Genomic DNA, 14,938 nt, shown 5'->3' on the forward strand with positions numbered 1-14,938 from the left:
TGTGTGCCTGTGTGTGAGAAACAGCTTAACATAGACATAAACAAAGCTTTATCTGTGTGTGCCTGTATAGTTTATAGCTTTCTACATAACAGTGCCGGGGTGCGTATGTGTAGAGTGATGCAGTACTCTTCAGTGCTGAACATCAACAGAGAGGTCAAATGTGGACCATGCAGTGGAGCATGATTCCATCAGGCAAGGATGCACTGATTCCCCTGACACCAGAGAGAGAGAGACACCAGGTCCCAAGTCCCTCCCCAGCCCCAAAACACCCCCCCCCCCACAGAGAGAGACACCAGAGTCCCTCCCCAGCCCCAAAACACCCCCCCCCCACCACAGAGAGAGACACCAGAGTCCCTCCCCAGCCCCAAAACAGCCCCTATTCCCCCCAGAGAGACACCAGAGTCCCTCCCCAGCCCCAAAACAGCACCTACTCCCCCCACAGCTTGGTCACTGGAGCTTCAGCTGCTTGATCCCTGTGCGTGGAGACTCCTAACGGGGTGTGCGGGTGTGGGGGTGCGGGGGTGAGGTGGTGTGGGTGTGTGCAGTGATATGGAACAGCACATGAGAGAAGCTGAGTCATGGAGTGGACCGACGACAAGACTGAGAGCTGCACAAGCATTCGTCAGCAGCTGAGGACACTGCACAGACACACTGAGCCAGCGCACATACACCCCCCCCCCCCACACACACACACAGACGGGGCAGATTACACAAGGAGGAAGTGCTAACTCCAGAGGATCGAGCAGAGACTACTACATTGGTAGGCGTCAGGATTTTTTAGCTGGTTGTGCTACGTTAAGAATGTGGTAGGACACAGAGGAAGTACTTCAAATGCTTCATAGATGTAAGGGAACACTTTAAATGATTTAAATGAGTCATTCATTAAACTATGATACCTGGTTACAGTGCAGTTCTAATGCTTTTGATGAGCTCAATTCAGTGTTTTTAGCTCAGAGCTGCAACTGATCGTTTCAGTCAAGGGTGCAAAGTAGGGAACAACTGGGACTTGAACTGCAGACGCTACCAAAAGGCAACTCATTCTAGAGATTATATAACCAGTGAGCAGCATGATGCATCTATAAATCCATCAGCTGCAAAAAAAAGCATGATTAAACGGATAATTCTGCTCTGATCAGAGTCATCTACAGCATATACGACTCAAACTCCCTGACAAATACAAAGACCCCCCCCTGCAATCTATCTGCACAGTACTTCGTTTAGAATTTCTATGTTGTTAGTCTCTTGAGTCTAACAAACCTAAGGACGGGTTTTATTATTAGTAATAATAAAAGAATGTCTCATTAGTTCAAGGGGTCTGTGTTCCTAAGAGGCTTACAGGAGTTCTGTTCACAAAATATACTAATACCTATTCATTTGGTATTGATGCTTTTATCCAAAGCGACTTACATATTTCAATTATTACAAGATCCAGTCTCCACAGAGTTGCTCAGGGCTAAGTGCCTTGCTCAAGGTCACAAGGGCGGCAGCCGGGAATCGCGCCCATTACCTCATTTTCCTCGCCCCTGTTACCCATGGGCCTCTTTTCTTTTCTCTGATTGTCTAACACTCTGTGAAGCGCCATGAGACATGTGTAATGTTTTGGCGCTCTATAAGCGAAATTAAATTGAAATTGAAATCGTATGCTAGAATAGTGGCATGAAGGGGGGAGCGGTTGAGTCTACCAGATGTACAGCGCCCCCTTCCCCTGCAGTTGGCACTTTCTCCGGCACTTTCTCTTGAGCAGGTGTGTTGTGCGGAGGTCCTTACCTGCGCATGCAGTCGAGGGCCTGCGTGAAGACCTGGGGCGCCATGCCGTGCTCGTGCTGCAGGATCAGACACTGCTCCAGGGTCACCGACATGGCCGTGCGGTCCTTGGCGCTCTTGCAGCTGGTGAAGCGCACGCCGTTTAGCCGTCGGCAGATCTAATCGAGAGAGAGAGTGTGTGTGTGTGTGTGTGTGTGTGTGTGTGTGTGTGTGTGTGTGTGTGTGTGTGTGTGTGTGTGGGGGGGGGGGTGTGGGCAGAAAGGGGAGAAAATGAGATGTTAGCATATAGGGCTAACTGTTTGTTCCCATGACAATTACATAATTCCAGCAATTAAAAATTCCCATGCAGTTAGCATTAGCAATGAGACGCCTTGTTTTCAAGAAGAGAGAATGTTGTGAATGGATGATTAAAAAAACTGCTGCCATTTATGACACAATCCTGCAAGTAATATATAACAACAACAACAACAACAACCACTAATTGTGGAAAACCAATAACTGAATAATGTGCCCTCTGTGTCTATACCTGGTCTGACTGCCTGTCTTAAGAGGCAGTTTACTGCTTCCTCAACCCCAACTACTGCCGCCTGCCACAGGATGTGATGTGTCCGCAGCCCCAACTACTGCCGCCTGCCACAGGATGTGATGCGTCCGCAGCCCCACCTACCTCTGCGGCCTGCCACAGGATGTCCACGTTCTTGTTCTTCCTTGCGTGCACGTTCTGCCCAAGGAACCGTAGCAGCTCTGGAAGACACGTCTGACTCCGGGATCGGGGCAAACCTGCGGAACCGGAGCGATAATGACCCAAACTTGCAAAACAAGATCTGATAGGCGTTGAAGTGATCATATGATTCTGCCCAGTGACCCTCTACTGTATGACTCACAGTCCTCAGGTAAGACTTCTTTGAACTGCTCGTGGTAGGAGTTGAGGCGGGACAGGCTCTCCAGGTTGATGATCTCCTGTAGGGACGTGTCTCCAAACCTACCAACAGAGAGCCAGAATAAACTGAGTCACAGCAGCACAACAACTACTGTTTAAACAGCTGTTTACATCAAGAGCGACACCTTTAAACTGGGTCACAGCAGCACAACAATCACTGTTTAAACAGCTGTTTACATCAAGAGCGACACCTTTAAACTGGGTCACAGCAGCACAACAACTACTGTTTAAACAGCTTTTCACAACAAGAATGACACCTTTAAACTGGGTCACAGCAGCACAACAACTACTGTTTAAACAGCTGTTTACATCAAGAGCGACACCTTTAAACTGGGTCACAGCAGCACAACAATCACTGTTTAAACAGCCTTTCACAACAAGAATGACACCTTTAACGATAACTGTAAGTGACTGATGATTTATGTTGTTATCGTTATAGTTTATATGTAGATGTTGTCATTCATATTATAATGAAGACAACGATAAGAACACATAGGTCAGCTTGGCTCTAGTAAATTCTTCATGGGGAATCGCAATAATAAAAAACAAAGCTTTCTACTCAGGGTCAGCTCATTTCTTCACGGGGAACCCCGATAATAACACGACTCCTCAGCTCATTTGTTAGTGGGGAACCCCGATAATAACACATAACTCTTCCGCTCATTTCTTCGTGGGGAACCCCGATAATAACACATGACTCCTCTGCTCATTTCTTCGTGGGGAACCCCGATAATAACCCCGATAATAACACATGACTCCTCTGCTCATTTCTTCGTGGGGAACCCCGATAATAACACATGACTCCTCTGCTCATTTCTTCGTGGGGAACCCCGATAATAACACATGACTCTTCCGCTCATCCCCATGTTCCGTACTCACTTCTCGGCGAGCGTCTGCTGCTCGTTGATGCCGACGTTAAAGAGCACCGGCTGGACCCTCAGCAGCATCCCGTTCTGGATCTCCCGTGGCAACGCGTCAAACAGGGTCCCTGGCAACGGGATGCGGACGTTGAAGCCGTCACGGTTGCCAGTGATGACGGGCAGCATGTCGGGGGCCGCGCCTGAGCTGGCCTGCGTGACCTTGAAGGTCACGTTCCGAAGGTCGTTGACGCCGACGCTCATGTCCTCCAGCATGGAGAGCTCCTCGCCTGAGACACACACACCAAGACACATACATGCACTGTAAAACACCCCTAAATATACAGGTGTGTCCATCTGTCCTGATGGTGAGAGGCTTTTAGGTAAGTGTGTGTAACAGACAGGCTACACCAGACATATAACCTGGTGCTCTCTGCTCATAGAGTGTCTGCAACAACAATTAGCTTCCAGTATCATCAATGGAACTGGCTACACCAGAAGTGATAGTGGTGCGTCCATTTGAACAATCTATGACTAGTTTTATGCTCTGTGAACAAAGAACCACAATTGTGAACCCAGTGTAGCCTGGGATTAAGATTAAGTGCTTTTAGGTGAGTGTGTGTAGAGTAAGTGTGTGTAAAGAGTTAGTGTGTGTAAGTGGGTAAGGGTGTGTAAGTGGATAAGTGTGTGTAAGTGGGTAAGTGTGTGTAAGTGGCTATGCCCACCGTAGGTACTAAGGAGACTCTCAAACTGAGCTAGGAGGCCGATGGTGTAGAGCTGCCTCAGAAAACCGTCGTCACGGAGACAGTTCCTCAGCTTGATGATGAAGCCACAGATTAAAGCTGTGAGCTGCAGAGAGATAAACAGAGAGGAGTGAATTTCATGTGTGTGTGTGTGTGTGTGTGTGTGTGTGTGTGAATACGAGTGAGTGTGTGTATACGAGTGAGTGTGTGTGTGTGTGTGTGTGTGAATATGAGTGAGTGTGTGTGTGTGTGTGTGTGTGTGTGTGTGTGAATACGAGTGAGTGTGTGTATACGATTGAGTGTGTGTGTGTGTGTGTGCGTGTGTGTGTGTGTGTGTGTGTGTGAATACGAGTGAGTGTGTGAATACGAGTGAGTGTGTGTGTGTGTGTGTGTGTGAGTGTGTGAATATGAGTGAGTGTGTGTGTGTGTGTGTGTGTGTGAATATGAGTGAGTGTGTGTGTGTGTGTGTGTGTATATGAGTGAGTGGGCCTACCGTCTGGCAGAAGACCACGTCCCTGCGGTACTGCAGGCCCAGGTCCAGTGCGATGGTGGGGGCGGTGTCCTGCATGAGCAGGAACACCATGGACTTCTTGGCCTTGTCGCTCATCATGGCCACACACTCCATCAGGGTGGTCAGCAGTGGGTACAGAGCCTCACTCCACTCACCTTACACACACACACACACACACACACACACACACACACACACACACACACACACATACACATACACACACACACACACACACACACACACACACACACATACACACTTAGGATACAGATAGCACTCTAAAAAGTCAACCATAACATCTATTACTTTCTTGAGAGGATAGCTTATCTTATGTCTATATCTTATAACGTTCTCTATGAGCGTTCTCTAATTTACTCTATGTAAAACATACATAGAATGACAAAGAATGGAGGCAGTGTGACATTTAGCAGAAGCACTGCGGGCAAAGACACAGAAGCGGGAAGCGGGGGAAGCACTCTTACCTGCGGAGGCTTCCTCGCCTGCTGGACTGCCATCTAGAGGAGTGGAGTGGAGGCGCATCATGCATGGTTAAGACACGCAACAGAGAGAACATGGCAACACAAATAGCACAGCTTAGCCTGGCCTGTGGGTCACACAGGAAAGCCACTAACACAAACGACTAGGCCCCAGAGCATCGACATCACACTAATAAGCACCAAAGTCTGCACTCAGTAGCTAAAACACACTGATCAGAACTAGGCCAGTGGGAGAAAAGCACAAACACCAAATCAGTTATACTCATATCAATCTCAACTACAGTACACTACTATTTTGATACATGATTGTGTCAAAATCGCTATTTTTTAAAACACTAAGAAGGCTCGACACAACCTGAAACTTTGATCGAAGTATCATCAGTGTCTCTACACATGAACCTGAGCATTGAGAAGATTGTTTGTGTACACAGAGTTTACTAAAAGAAAGGTTTTGAACAACTCACTTGGTTTTTCTGCTCGTCGCCATCTTGCCAGAGTGAGTTGTCCAAAACCTTTCTTTTTAGTAAACTATGTGTACACGAACAATGTTCTCAATGCTCGAGTCCATGTGTACAGACACTGATGATACTTCAATCAAAGTTTCAGGTTGTGTCGAGCCTTCTCAGTGTTTTATAAATAGCAATTTTGACTACAATCAAAATAGTAGTGCCCCTACGATTCCCATTCAAAAGGCCATTTGATCCGAAAATGACAACACGGATAAACTTAAAAGTGGCGCTTCGGACGTAATTATGCTTTTAAATGAAAGTAAGGGTACATTCAAAAAAACACGCTAGGATGCATTTTGGCGAAAGTTAAGCTTTTAACATGCCCTGCATTATCCACCAAAAACATGTGAAAGTATAAATAAATAATAAAACTATATATTTTTATAATTATAAATAACATGGAGCCTTATCAAACCTGAGCATCCTTTTCCAGCTATCTGTCTTTAAGAATCTTTGGCTTTTGGATGGACAGTTATCATGATGCATGTTACGTGTAAAGTTTGAGGACCACGGTGGAAAAAAGTCTCTGAGCTTTGTTGTGTTTTCATTCTTTGTGATTTTTAAATGTAAACAATCACTGTACTGCAGAATCTTATGTGCTTTTGAAAATCATCTAATAAACTCAATCAATCAATCAATTAATTAATCAATCAATCGAGCTATGCTGGCCAGTTGCTGAGTACTGCTCTCAGTGAGCACAACGACAGATTTCAGATCTCCTTTCACTGAACCTCGCTGACCTCTACCATACGAGCTTCTGGAGTTTCGCAATACTGCACCGCAGAGAGCCATCACACACAATCCTTTCTCTGCACTGAGGCTCAGCCGCTGAGCCAGAATCAATAGCCAGTCCACCCAGGAAAATGCACGGCTGGCCTGTCACACAGCGGATATATGGCTGATATAACATGTGCTTGCCTTGCCCGCAGGCAGGCAGGGAGGCTGACAGCATCGGTACAACTGACCGGGAGACTGAAACTGAGATCGGACAGGGAAACTGAGACGAAGCTGATGCAAGAACCTCAGTGAAGACAACAGTCAGGAGGATGCACCGCATCCAAATGACTACATTCAGTGGAGCCCTGCAATGGAAGACTTAATACACACATGGGAGATTCACATTGCATTGGATCACACACGCACACACAAATATACACAAAACATCATGAGAAACAAACACAATTTCATGATACAGATCAAATGATCAGGCTGGGTAATTATTCCATATTTAACCACTTCTATTTAATCCTGAGAGAACATAATCTTTGTTTGATATATTACTGTGCAAACAGGACATTAAAATGTCAGAGAATGTAAATGATGCATCAGGGGTCAGTGAACGTTTCAGATGTGCAAATATGACACGTTTGATGTGCTACATGCAAAGCGCTAAGTGGAGAGAGTGAGGAGCAGGAGTAGAGATGAGAGTGTAGGAGCAGAGTGAGGAGCAGGAGCAGAGATGAGAGTGTAGGAGCAGGAGCAGAGATGAGAGTGTAGGAGCAGGAGTAGAGATGAGAGTGTAGGAGCAGAGTGAGGAGCAGGAGTAGAGATGAGAGTGTAGGAGCAGGAGCAGAGATGAGAGTGTAGGAGCAGGAGCAGAGATGAGAGTGTAGGAGCAGGAGCAGAGATGAGAGTGTAGGAGCAGAGTGAGGAGCAGGAGTTGAGATGAGAGTGTAGGAGCAGGAGCAGAGATGAGCGTGCAGGAGCAGGAGTTGAGATGAGAGTGTAGGAGCAGGAGCAGAGATGAGAGTGTAGGAGCAGGAGCAGGAGTAGAGATGAGAGTGCAGGAGTAGAGATGAGTAGAGATGAGAGTGAGGAGCAGGGGAAGAGATGAGAGTGAGGAGGTGGAGCAGGAGTAGAGATGAGTAGAGATGAGAGTGTAGGAGCAGGAGTAGAGATGAGAGTGAGGAGCAGGAGCAGGAGTAGAGATGAGTAGAGATGAGAGTGTAGGGCAGGCCTCAAACACAGGTGAGATCAAAACACATGTACACACTTTACAAAGCTAGGACATGCTATACAAGAGAGGAGAGAGACAGAGAGACAGAGAGAGAGAGTGATGTGATCAGACAGACAGTGTTGAGAATACTGATGATTAAGGGGTTGGAGAAGTGCTGAAAACTCAACATTACATCTAACTCAGAGAAGTGCTGAAAACTCAACATTACATCTAACTCAGAGAAGTGCTGAAAACTCATTCAGTGAACAACTAGCTCTAGTGCTGACGTTGCATTTATCATTTTTCAAAACTCTGGACATGCTACATGGTATGCTTTGTATGTATTGTCATGGGGACTTTGGTATACCAGACATAATGCTATGCTGGGGATTATTTCTAATGCAACAAGATAACTCTATTCAATGCTAAATAAAAGTCTATAATGGAGACCAATTCTGCCTTGTGAAGAACTGTAGATGAATAAATGAATAAATGCAAATGAATAAAAATGTGCAGAAAACAGAAAATAAGAGTGGAAAAAAACCTACAGTTAGCGGAGTTTCTATTAGAACCCGGGTGGCATGCAACGGGAAGGGCAGGCAGTGAGGATGATGATGATGACGAAGATGACGATGGTGATGAGAGTGACCTCTGGTACAGGTCTGGCGGCTGTACATGCTGGGAGGAGGGTAATGACGATGACGAGGAGGAAGAGGAAGAGTCCTCGGTGGAGATGGGGTTGATCCAGAAGGCTCGCGTCTTCTCGTTACCTTTCTTAGGGGTGGCGCAGCCCTGCAGGTCGCACTGCGCCATGTCCTCACTGCTGCCGCTGTGCAGACGCTCCTTCTGGAGGAGCTTGTCCACGCGCTGGATTATACACTCCAGACTCTTGTCTACGTTCAGCCACACCTTCTCCTGGAAACACACTCACGCATATAAACACATACGCACACACACAAAAACATACACACACACGCACACACACAAACAAACACACACACACACACACACACATTTAGTGGGGGTTTAGCGTAGCAGTCACTTGCTACCGAAGCTGCAGGGGGAGCTGTGTCGTGAAAAATGCGAGCCAAATCCGGCGAAAACCCAAAAAACAGCGAAGGAATAACCAGACCTGCATAGGGCTTCTTTAAATGCACAGGGGTAAGTTTAATTTCACTGCTTGTTACGATCCTGGAAGTCATAAAACGTTTGGAAAAAAGTTTGGAAACGGAAACTTCGGTTGCGGTTAAATTTTTATGAAATCTGACAAGAAAAACTCCAACTATAATCAGAGAATTTAGTTACATAACAGATTTAATCAGATCGAAATCGAATACTCCAGGATATCATGTTCGATACCGCGCGGACACTTTTCTCTTTTTAACGTTACAATTGAACATTAAGGCGAGGCAAGCGGCAGCGGCAAACATAACGCAACGCTCAGACCATAATAAGTTTTATCTCATTCCTAAGCAACACAAACGGTTTGTCAATTGAATACGCTCGCGTTGCGCTTTGAAAGTTGAACCAAGTTCAACGCTCAGCTTGTTCAACGCTAGCGTTACGCCAGCGTTGCCACTGTTCCGCTGCCGAACCATAGAGAACAATAGGAAAGCTGATGCTTGCCGCTGGCTAATGTGATCCCCGCCTATCTGAGACTGTGGCCTCCTTACCCACTCCTCCTCATGCCAGTCCACATGCAGCGAGGTTCGGCTGTTGCTGCCGCTCCACTTGGCCAGTAGCGTGTCCTGGTCGTTGCGCAGCACCACCTGCTCTGCGTCGGCCGAGGGTGACACCTTGGAGGCGATGTACTCCGGCCGCGCTGCGTTCAGGGCCTGGATGGCTGACGCCAGCAGCTTACAGTCGCACACCATCACCAGCTGTCGTGTCTGAGGGAAACCCAACAGTTACCATCCCCTTCTGCTCACTAGCCTACACACTGCTTTACCCTGAAATGGCAGCCCTGTAGCCTAGCTATGCTACACGCTGCCTTACCCAGATTACATGGCTACACATATTCTCTGCCGTGATCTAAAGGACACAGTTTAACCCTGCTGGGGAAAAAAACGTACCTTTTAAAAAAAAAAAACAAAAAAAAAAACACTTAAGGTGGTTTGCTGGTTGACCAGCTTGTTTGACCACCCTATGATGGTTGACCAACTAGACCAGCAAAACTCTTGCGAAAACCTACCTTCAGTTGGTTTACCCAGCTTATGATGGTAATTCAGCTTTGCTTGTTATACCACCAATTCAGTTTTGCTTGTTATACCACCTCAAGCAGGTCATTTTAGCTGGTGTTGCTGGTGGTTTAACTGGCCATGCCAGCTTATGTTGGTCATTCTAGGAAACCAGCATGACAATTTTACACCAGCAATGTCAAGCTTGGCAGGCTGGTCAACAGCATGAACATCTTACACCAGCTGTATCCCACATGATGGGCTGGTCACACCAGCATGACCACCTTCCTCAGATGGTCACGCCAGCATTTCCACCTGGTGGCCCAACCAGCTACACCAGCAAACACCAGCAAGAACTGGAAGAAAACCAGCAAAGAGCAGCGAAAACCAGCATAATCTGGTTTCTAGCTGTTTTTTTTCAGCAGGGGAATACATGGACTGAAGTGCAGAGCAAAAAAAAAGAACAATCTTGCGTCATCTTGCTTGCTACTTTGCCTCATCTGTGGAAATCTTTTACTGAAATAGAAGCCCACACTAGCCTACATACATTAGAATAGATTTCTTTAAATTAAGGAAGGTTGTGAAAGTGTGAGTCTTTTGTCATTTATTTTGGAAACAAATGGGCCAGCCTTTTAAAAAATTACCATCACTAATTCAAACAAGATATTAATCCTTTATCTGATCACATCTGACCAACTCGTTGGTTATTGAGGATTTACCAAGAAAAAATGACCTATTGATCAGGAAGAAGAAACTGTTTAATAAAGACCGAATAAACGTCCAATGATGCTTAATTCAGACTTTGCTGAACCCTAATATACTAATATAGAGACTCTGAAGAAGACGCATGGGCGTCGAAACGTTAGTCAGTTTGCACTAATAAAAAAACGTTAAAGCATTGAGTGCTCCGGTCCTGCTCCTTGGCTCCTGTTAGACCTTGGATCTCCCTTCTTGACTTCTACGTCCTGTTCCGCGAGCACCAACCAGGCTGAAGCGCAAGTGACCCCTTCTACATATATTAGTTTTGTATTAATGTTCCTTGGCCAGAGGGCTCACCTTGTCGGCCAGGATGGCGAGGGTCCTCTCTAGGCCGTTGGCGGAGCGCTCCTTGGCAGCGCGGGACAGCCGCTCCGTGTAGTAGCTGACCTGGGTCTTCAGGGTGTTGATGTGAGCGATGATCTCTTTTGCGCGGACGATGTCCTGAGGGATGTAGACGATGGACTGGGAGCTGGAGAGTGCGCTGCTGCAGAGGGCCACAGACAAACGGGAGTTAGCGAGCACCGCCGACGTGCACACACACACTCCCATATCCACACACCCACTCACATACTCAAGGTTGGCAAACGGACACGCCAACCACACACTTGTGAGGCCAGCACCCATCAGGTATCAAAAACTATTTTTCCTTATCAATGCCCACTTGCCATGTCTGATGACCGTCAGCAAGCATCAACGTACAGTTTACCTCATGGTTGGTTATACATTGATGCTAAGTGAACTGCAATTTTTGATGCAATTTCACATTCACATTCCTATACACCCTATACACCCAGGTGCTCTAAGCGATACTGGGTAACGTCACTTCTGTTGACTTTCAAACAAAACAGAGAGTTAGCTCGCTACTTCCTCCCCCTCCCTCCCATGCTGCTCCCGTGCAATTGAAACCCTCCTAAACGTGCATCTCGTCTGTGATTTGCTGGAACAGTTAGTTATGTTTTTATGGGCTAGGTTTGCCCAGGTTGTTTTTATTGCCATTTTTGGAGCCTGGGCTGTCTACAGAGATTGTGTTTTTTATAGTGTATTCAGGACACAGACAGCTAGCTGTTGGTTACAGTAGGTGATGTTTGCAGTAAGTGACATATGTTTTAGCCTAAAAAATGTGTGGCATCGCTTAGAGCACCTTTAAGTTGATTTAATATATAAGTATAAATTATAAAGTATATATACTCTTTTGATCCCGTGAGGGAAATTTGGTCTCTGCATTTATCCCAATCTGTGAATTAGTGAAACACACTCAGCACACAGTGAACACACAGTGAGGGTAAGCACACACTAATCCCGGCGCAGTGAGCTGCCAGCAACAACAGCGGCGCTCGGGGAGCAGTGAGGGGTTAGGTGCCTTGCTCAAGGGCACTTCAGCCGTGCCTACTGGTCGGGGTTCGAACCGGCAACCCTTCGGTTACAAGTCCGAAGCGCTAATGTCTGATTTGATCCAAAAAGTTAACCATTAAACTATATTACACACTAGTCCTGTTGTCAATAAAAAGCTGTACAACCATACTGTTTAGGCTGACTGTGTGTAGCATTAATTTCTGTGAATCTTTTTATAGAGATAGAATTGACAACAATACTGCTCCTCACCGTCTTTTGCACAGTCATAACTACTCATGGGGGCAATTGAGAAGGTCTGAAAAAAGACGTCGAGCTTCAGCACAAACTATCCATGCACACACACACACACACACACACACACAATAATAACAGACACTCACATACACAAACCCACAGACAAACTCTCTCTCTCTCTCTCTCTCTCACACAGTAGCACAAACCAGTTAATACACACACTCTCTCCCCCGCTCTCTCTCAGTCACACAACCACACACACAAACACACACACACCCACAGACATAGTTGGATGGTGTGTTGCAGTGAGCACAGCAGTAATCTGTGTGAGCGGGCGTAGTGTTTACATAACTCTCTCTGGTGTTATACATCAACAGCAGCCCTCCTCCAGGCATCTTCCATCTAGCCCACTGAGAGGAGGCCCAGTCCACACACACACACACACACACACACACAGTCAGCCCACTGAGAGGAGGCCCAGTGTGCACACACACACACACACACACACACACACACACACACACACACACACACACACACACACACACACACACACACACACACACACACACACACACACACACACACACACACACACACACACACACAGTCAGCCCACTGAGAGGAGGCCCAGTGTGCACGCACACACACACAGTCAGCCCGACACACACGGGGGCCGAGCGAGCACCCTGCATCCTGCACAACACGACATGACTCACAGCAGATATGGCTGCATGCCGCATACTCATCTTTAACCTCATGACCCAATGCTCAATACAGTTCTGAAGTAGATTAGAAACTATCCTAACGACATTTTATGTGTGTGTGTGTGTATGTGTTCGTGTAAACAGAGACTCCCTGGCCCAAACTCTTGTCCTGTTCTGCGATCACTGAGATCTGGACACAGCGCTGATGGATGACAGCAATATGGCTACAGGCCGCATTGTTTCTTCACACTCCACAACCGCTAGCCTGTCCCCTGATTCAGATGGCCACTCTCACTCCACAACCGCTAGCCTGTCCCCTGATTCAGATGGCCACTCTCACTCCACAACCGCTAGCCTGTCCCCTGATTCAGATGGCCACTCTCACTCCACAACCGCTAGCCTGTCCCCTGATTCAGATGGCCACTCTCACTCCACAACGGCTAGCCTGTCCCCTGATTCACATGGCCACTCCACAACAGCTAGCCTGTCCCCTGATTCAGATGGCTACTCTCACTCCACAACCGCTCGCCTGTCCCCTGATTCAGATGGCCACTCTCACAAGCACAGTTGGAAAGAGTGGGTCTGTAACTGTCTCTGGGACCAACAAGGCACATGCAAGACTGCATGCATACACACACACACACACACTCTCTCACTCACACTCACACACACACACACACACACACACACACTCTCACTCACACACTCACACACACACTCACACACACACTCACACACACACTCACACACACACTCACACACACACTCTCACTCACACACACACACAAACACACACACACACTCACACACACACACACACACACTCACACACACACACACACACACACACACACACAAGCAGAGGTGGGCTGTCAGAGAGAGGAACGGTCTGTAACTAGCTCTAGGACCAACACATGGATGCAGGACTGTCCAAACAGAGTAGGTACCACATCAGTCACCATCTCACCCAGCCTTGACCTTCAGCAGACAACATCAGAAGGTCAAAATCGGCCTACAAGATGTGTGGTTAAATTACGCAGGACTAACCACACAGACCTGTTAGTAATGAAACAACTAGTGAAAGAAATGTAGAGGGTGGACGACAGACACTCGGACTGTTAAACAAAAAGTGGACAAGGTGCTGCACACCACAGCGTGGATTAATGCCCACATGTAAACATACATATGAAACGCACATTTACATGGATTAATGCCCACATTTACATGGATTAATGCCCACATGTAAACATACATATAAAACGCACATTTACATGGATTAATGCCCACATGTAAACATACATATAAAACGCACATTTACATGGATTAATGCCCACATGTAAACATACATATGAAACGCACATTTACATGGATTAATGCCCACATGTAAACACACATCCATATAAAACGCACATTTACAGTACATGGACTCATACGTGACGGGGAGAATCAAATGAGAATGCCAACACTCGTTCATGCAGAGAGAAACACAGGGGGAAAGGAACAACCAAAGAAAAGCATTCAGGTACAAATTAACTCACCATTCCTCCTCATAAATGCTGACCAGAAAACAAAAATAAAATCAACATTTCAAAAGCCAGAAAAAACAACAATAATGTACCTTAAATAATCAACGAATAAATATTTCATTGGGATATGATGCACTTAAGCCACTAAATACAGCCAACAGCCACATGTAAGCACTAAAATGATGATAAGCTTTCGGATTAAGAAATTAGAAGAAATTAAGAAATGAAAAAGCTGAAAAAACATGCAATAAGTCAATGCTGATTGGCATTGCTCCTGTATATCTGGTGACAGAGCTGGCAAATAACATGGAAGCGTGACTTTGTAAGATTTCACATTTCCTTTGGCAGATGGATGATGTAAGATTTACTGTAAGCTTGCATTCAGCTACAAAACCAGAGATCATTGAAACAACACCGCATTG

The 14,938-nt window shown here is 46.4% G+C and overlaps 1 protein-coding gene across 1 annotated transcript; it reads right to left on the reverse strand.

Annotated features, from left to right (window-relative positions):
- Positions 1–1,767: 1,767 nt before the first annotated feature.
- Positions 1,768–14,546, reverse strand: LOC143103464 (inositol polyphosphate-4-phosphatase type I A-like; the record flags this gene model as incomplete). Its single annotated transcript, XM_076267249.1, is given in 11 exon segments — positions 1,768–1,922; positions 2,432–2,544; positions 2,649–2,746; positions 3,584–3,851; positions 4,287–4,410; positions 4,798–4,970; positions 5,301–5,333; positions 8,309–8,675; positions 9,434–9,649; positions 10,994–11,180; positions 14,529–14,546. Coding segments are annotated over 11 exon segments (1,752 nt in total), but the record flags the coding sequence as incomplete, so codon positions are not given.
- Between the last annotated feature and the right edge of the window lie 392 nt (positions 14,547–14,938).

The sequence above is a fragment of the Alosa pseudoharengus genome, unplaced genomic scaffold (assembly GCF_046254945.1).
Source record: "Alosa pseudoharengus isolate Yale_2024_CS ecotype anadromous, Long Island Sound unplaced genomic scaffold, YU_APseudo_1.1 YU_APseudo_1.1_scf_424, whole genome shotgun sequence".
NCBI lineage: Eukaryota > Metazoa > Chordata > Actinopteri > Clupeiformes > Clupeidae > Alosa > Alosa pseudoharengus.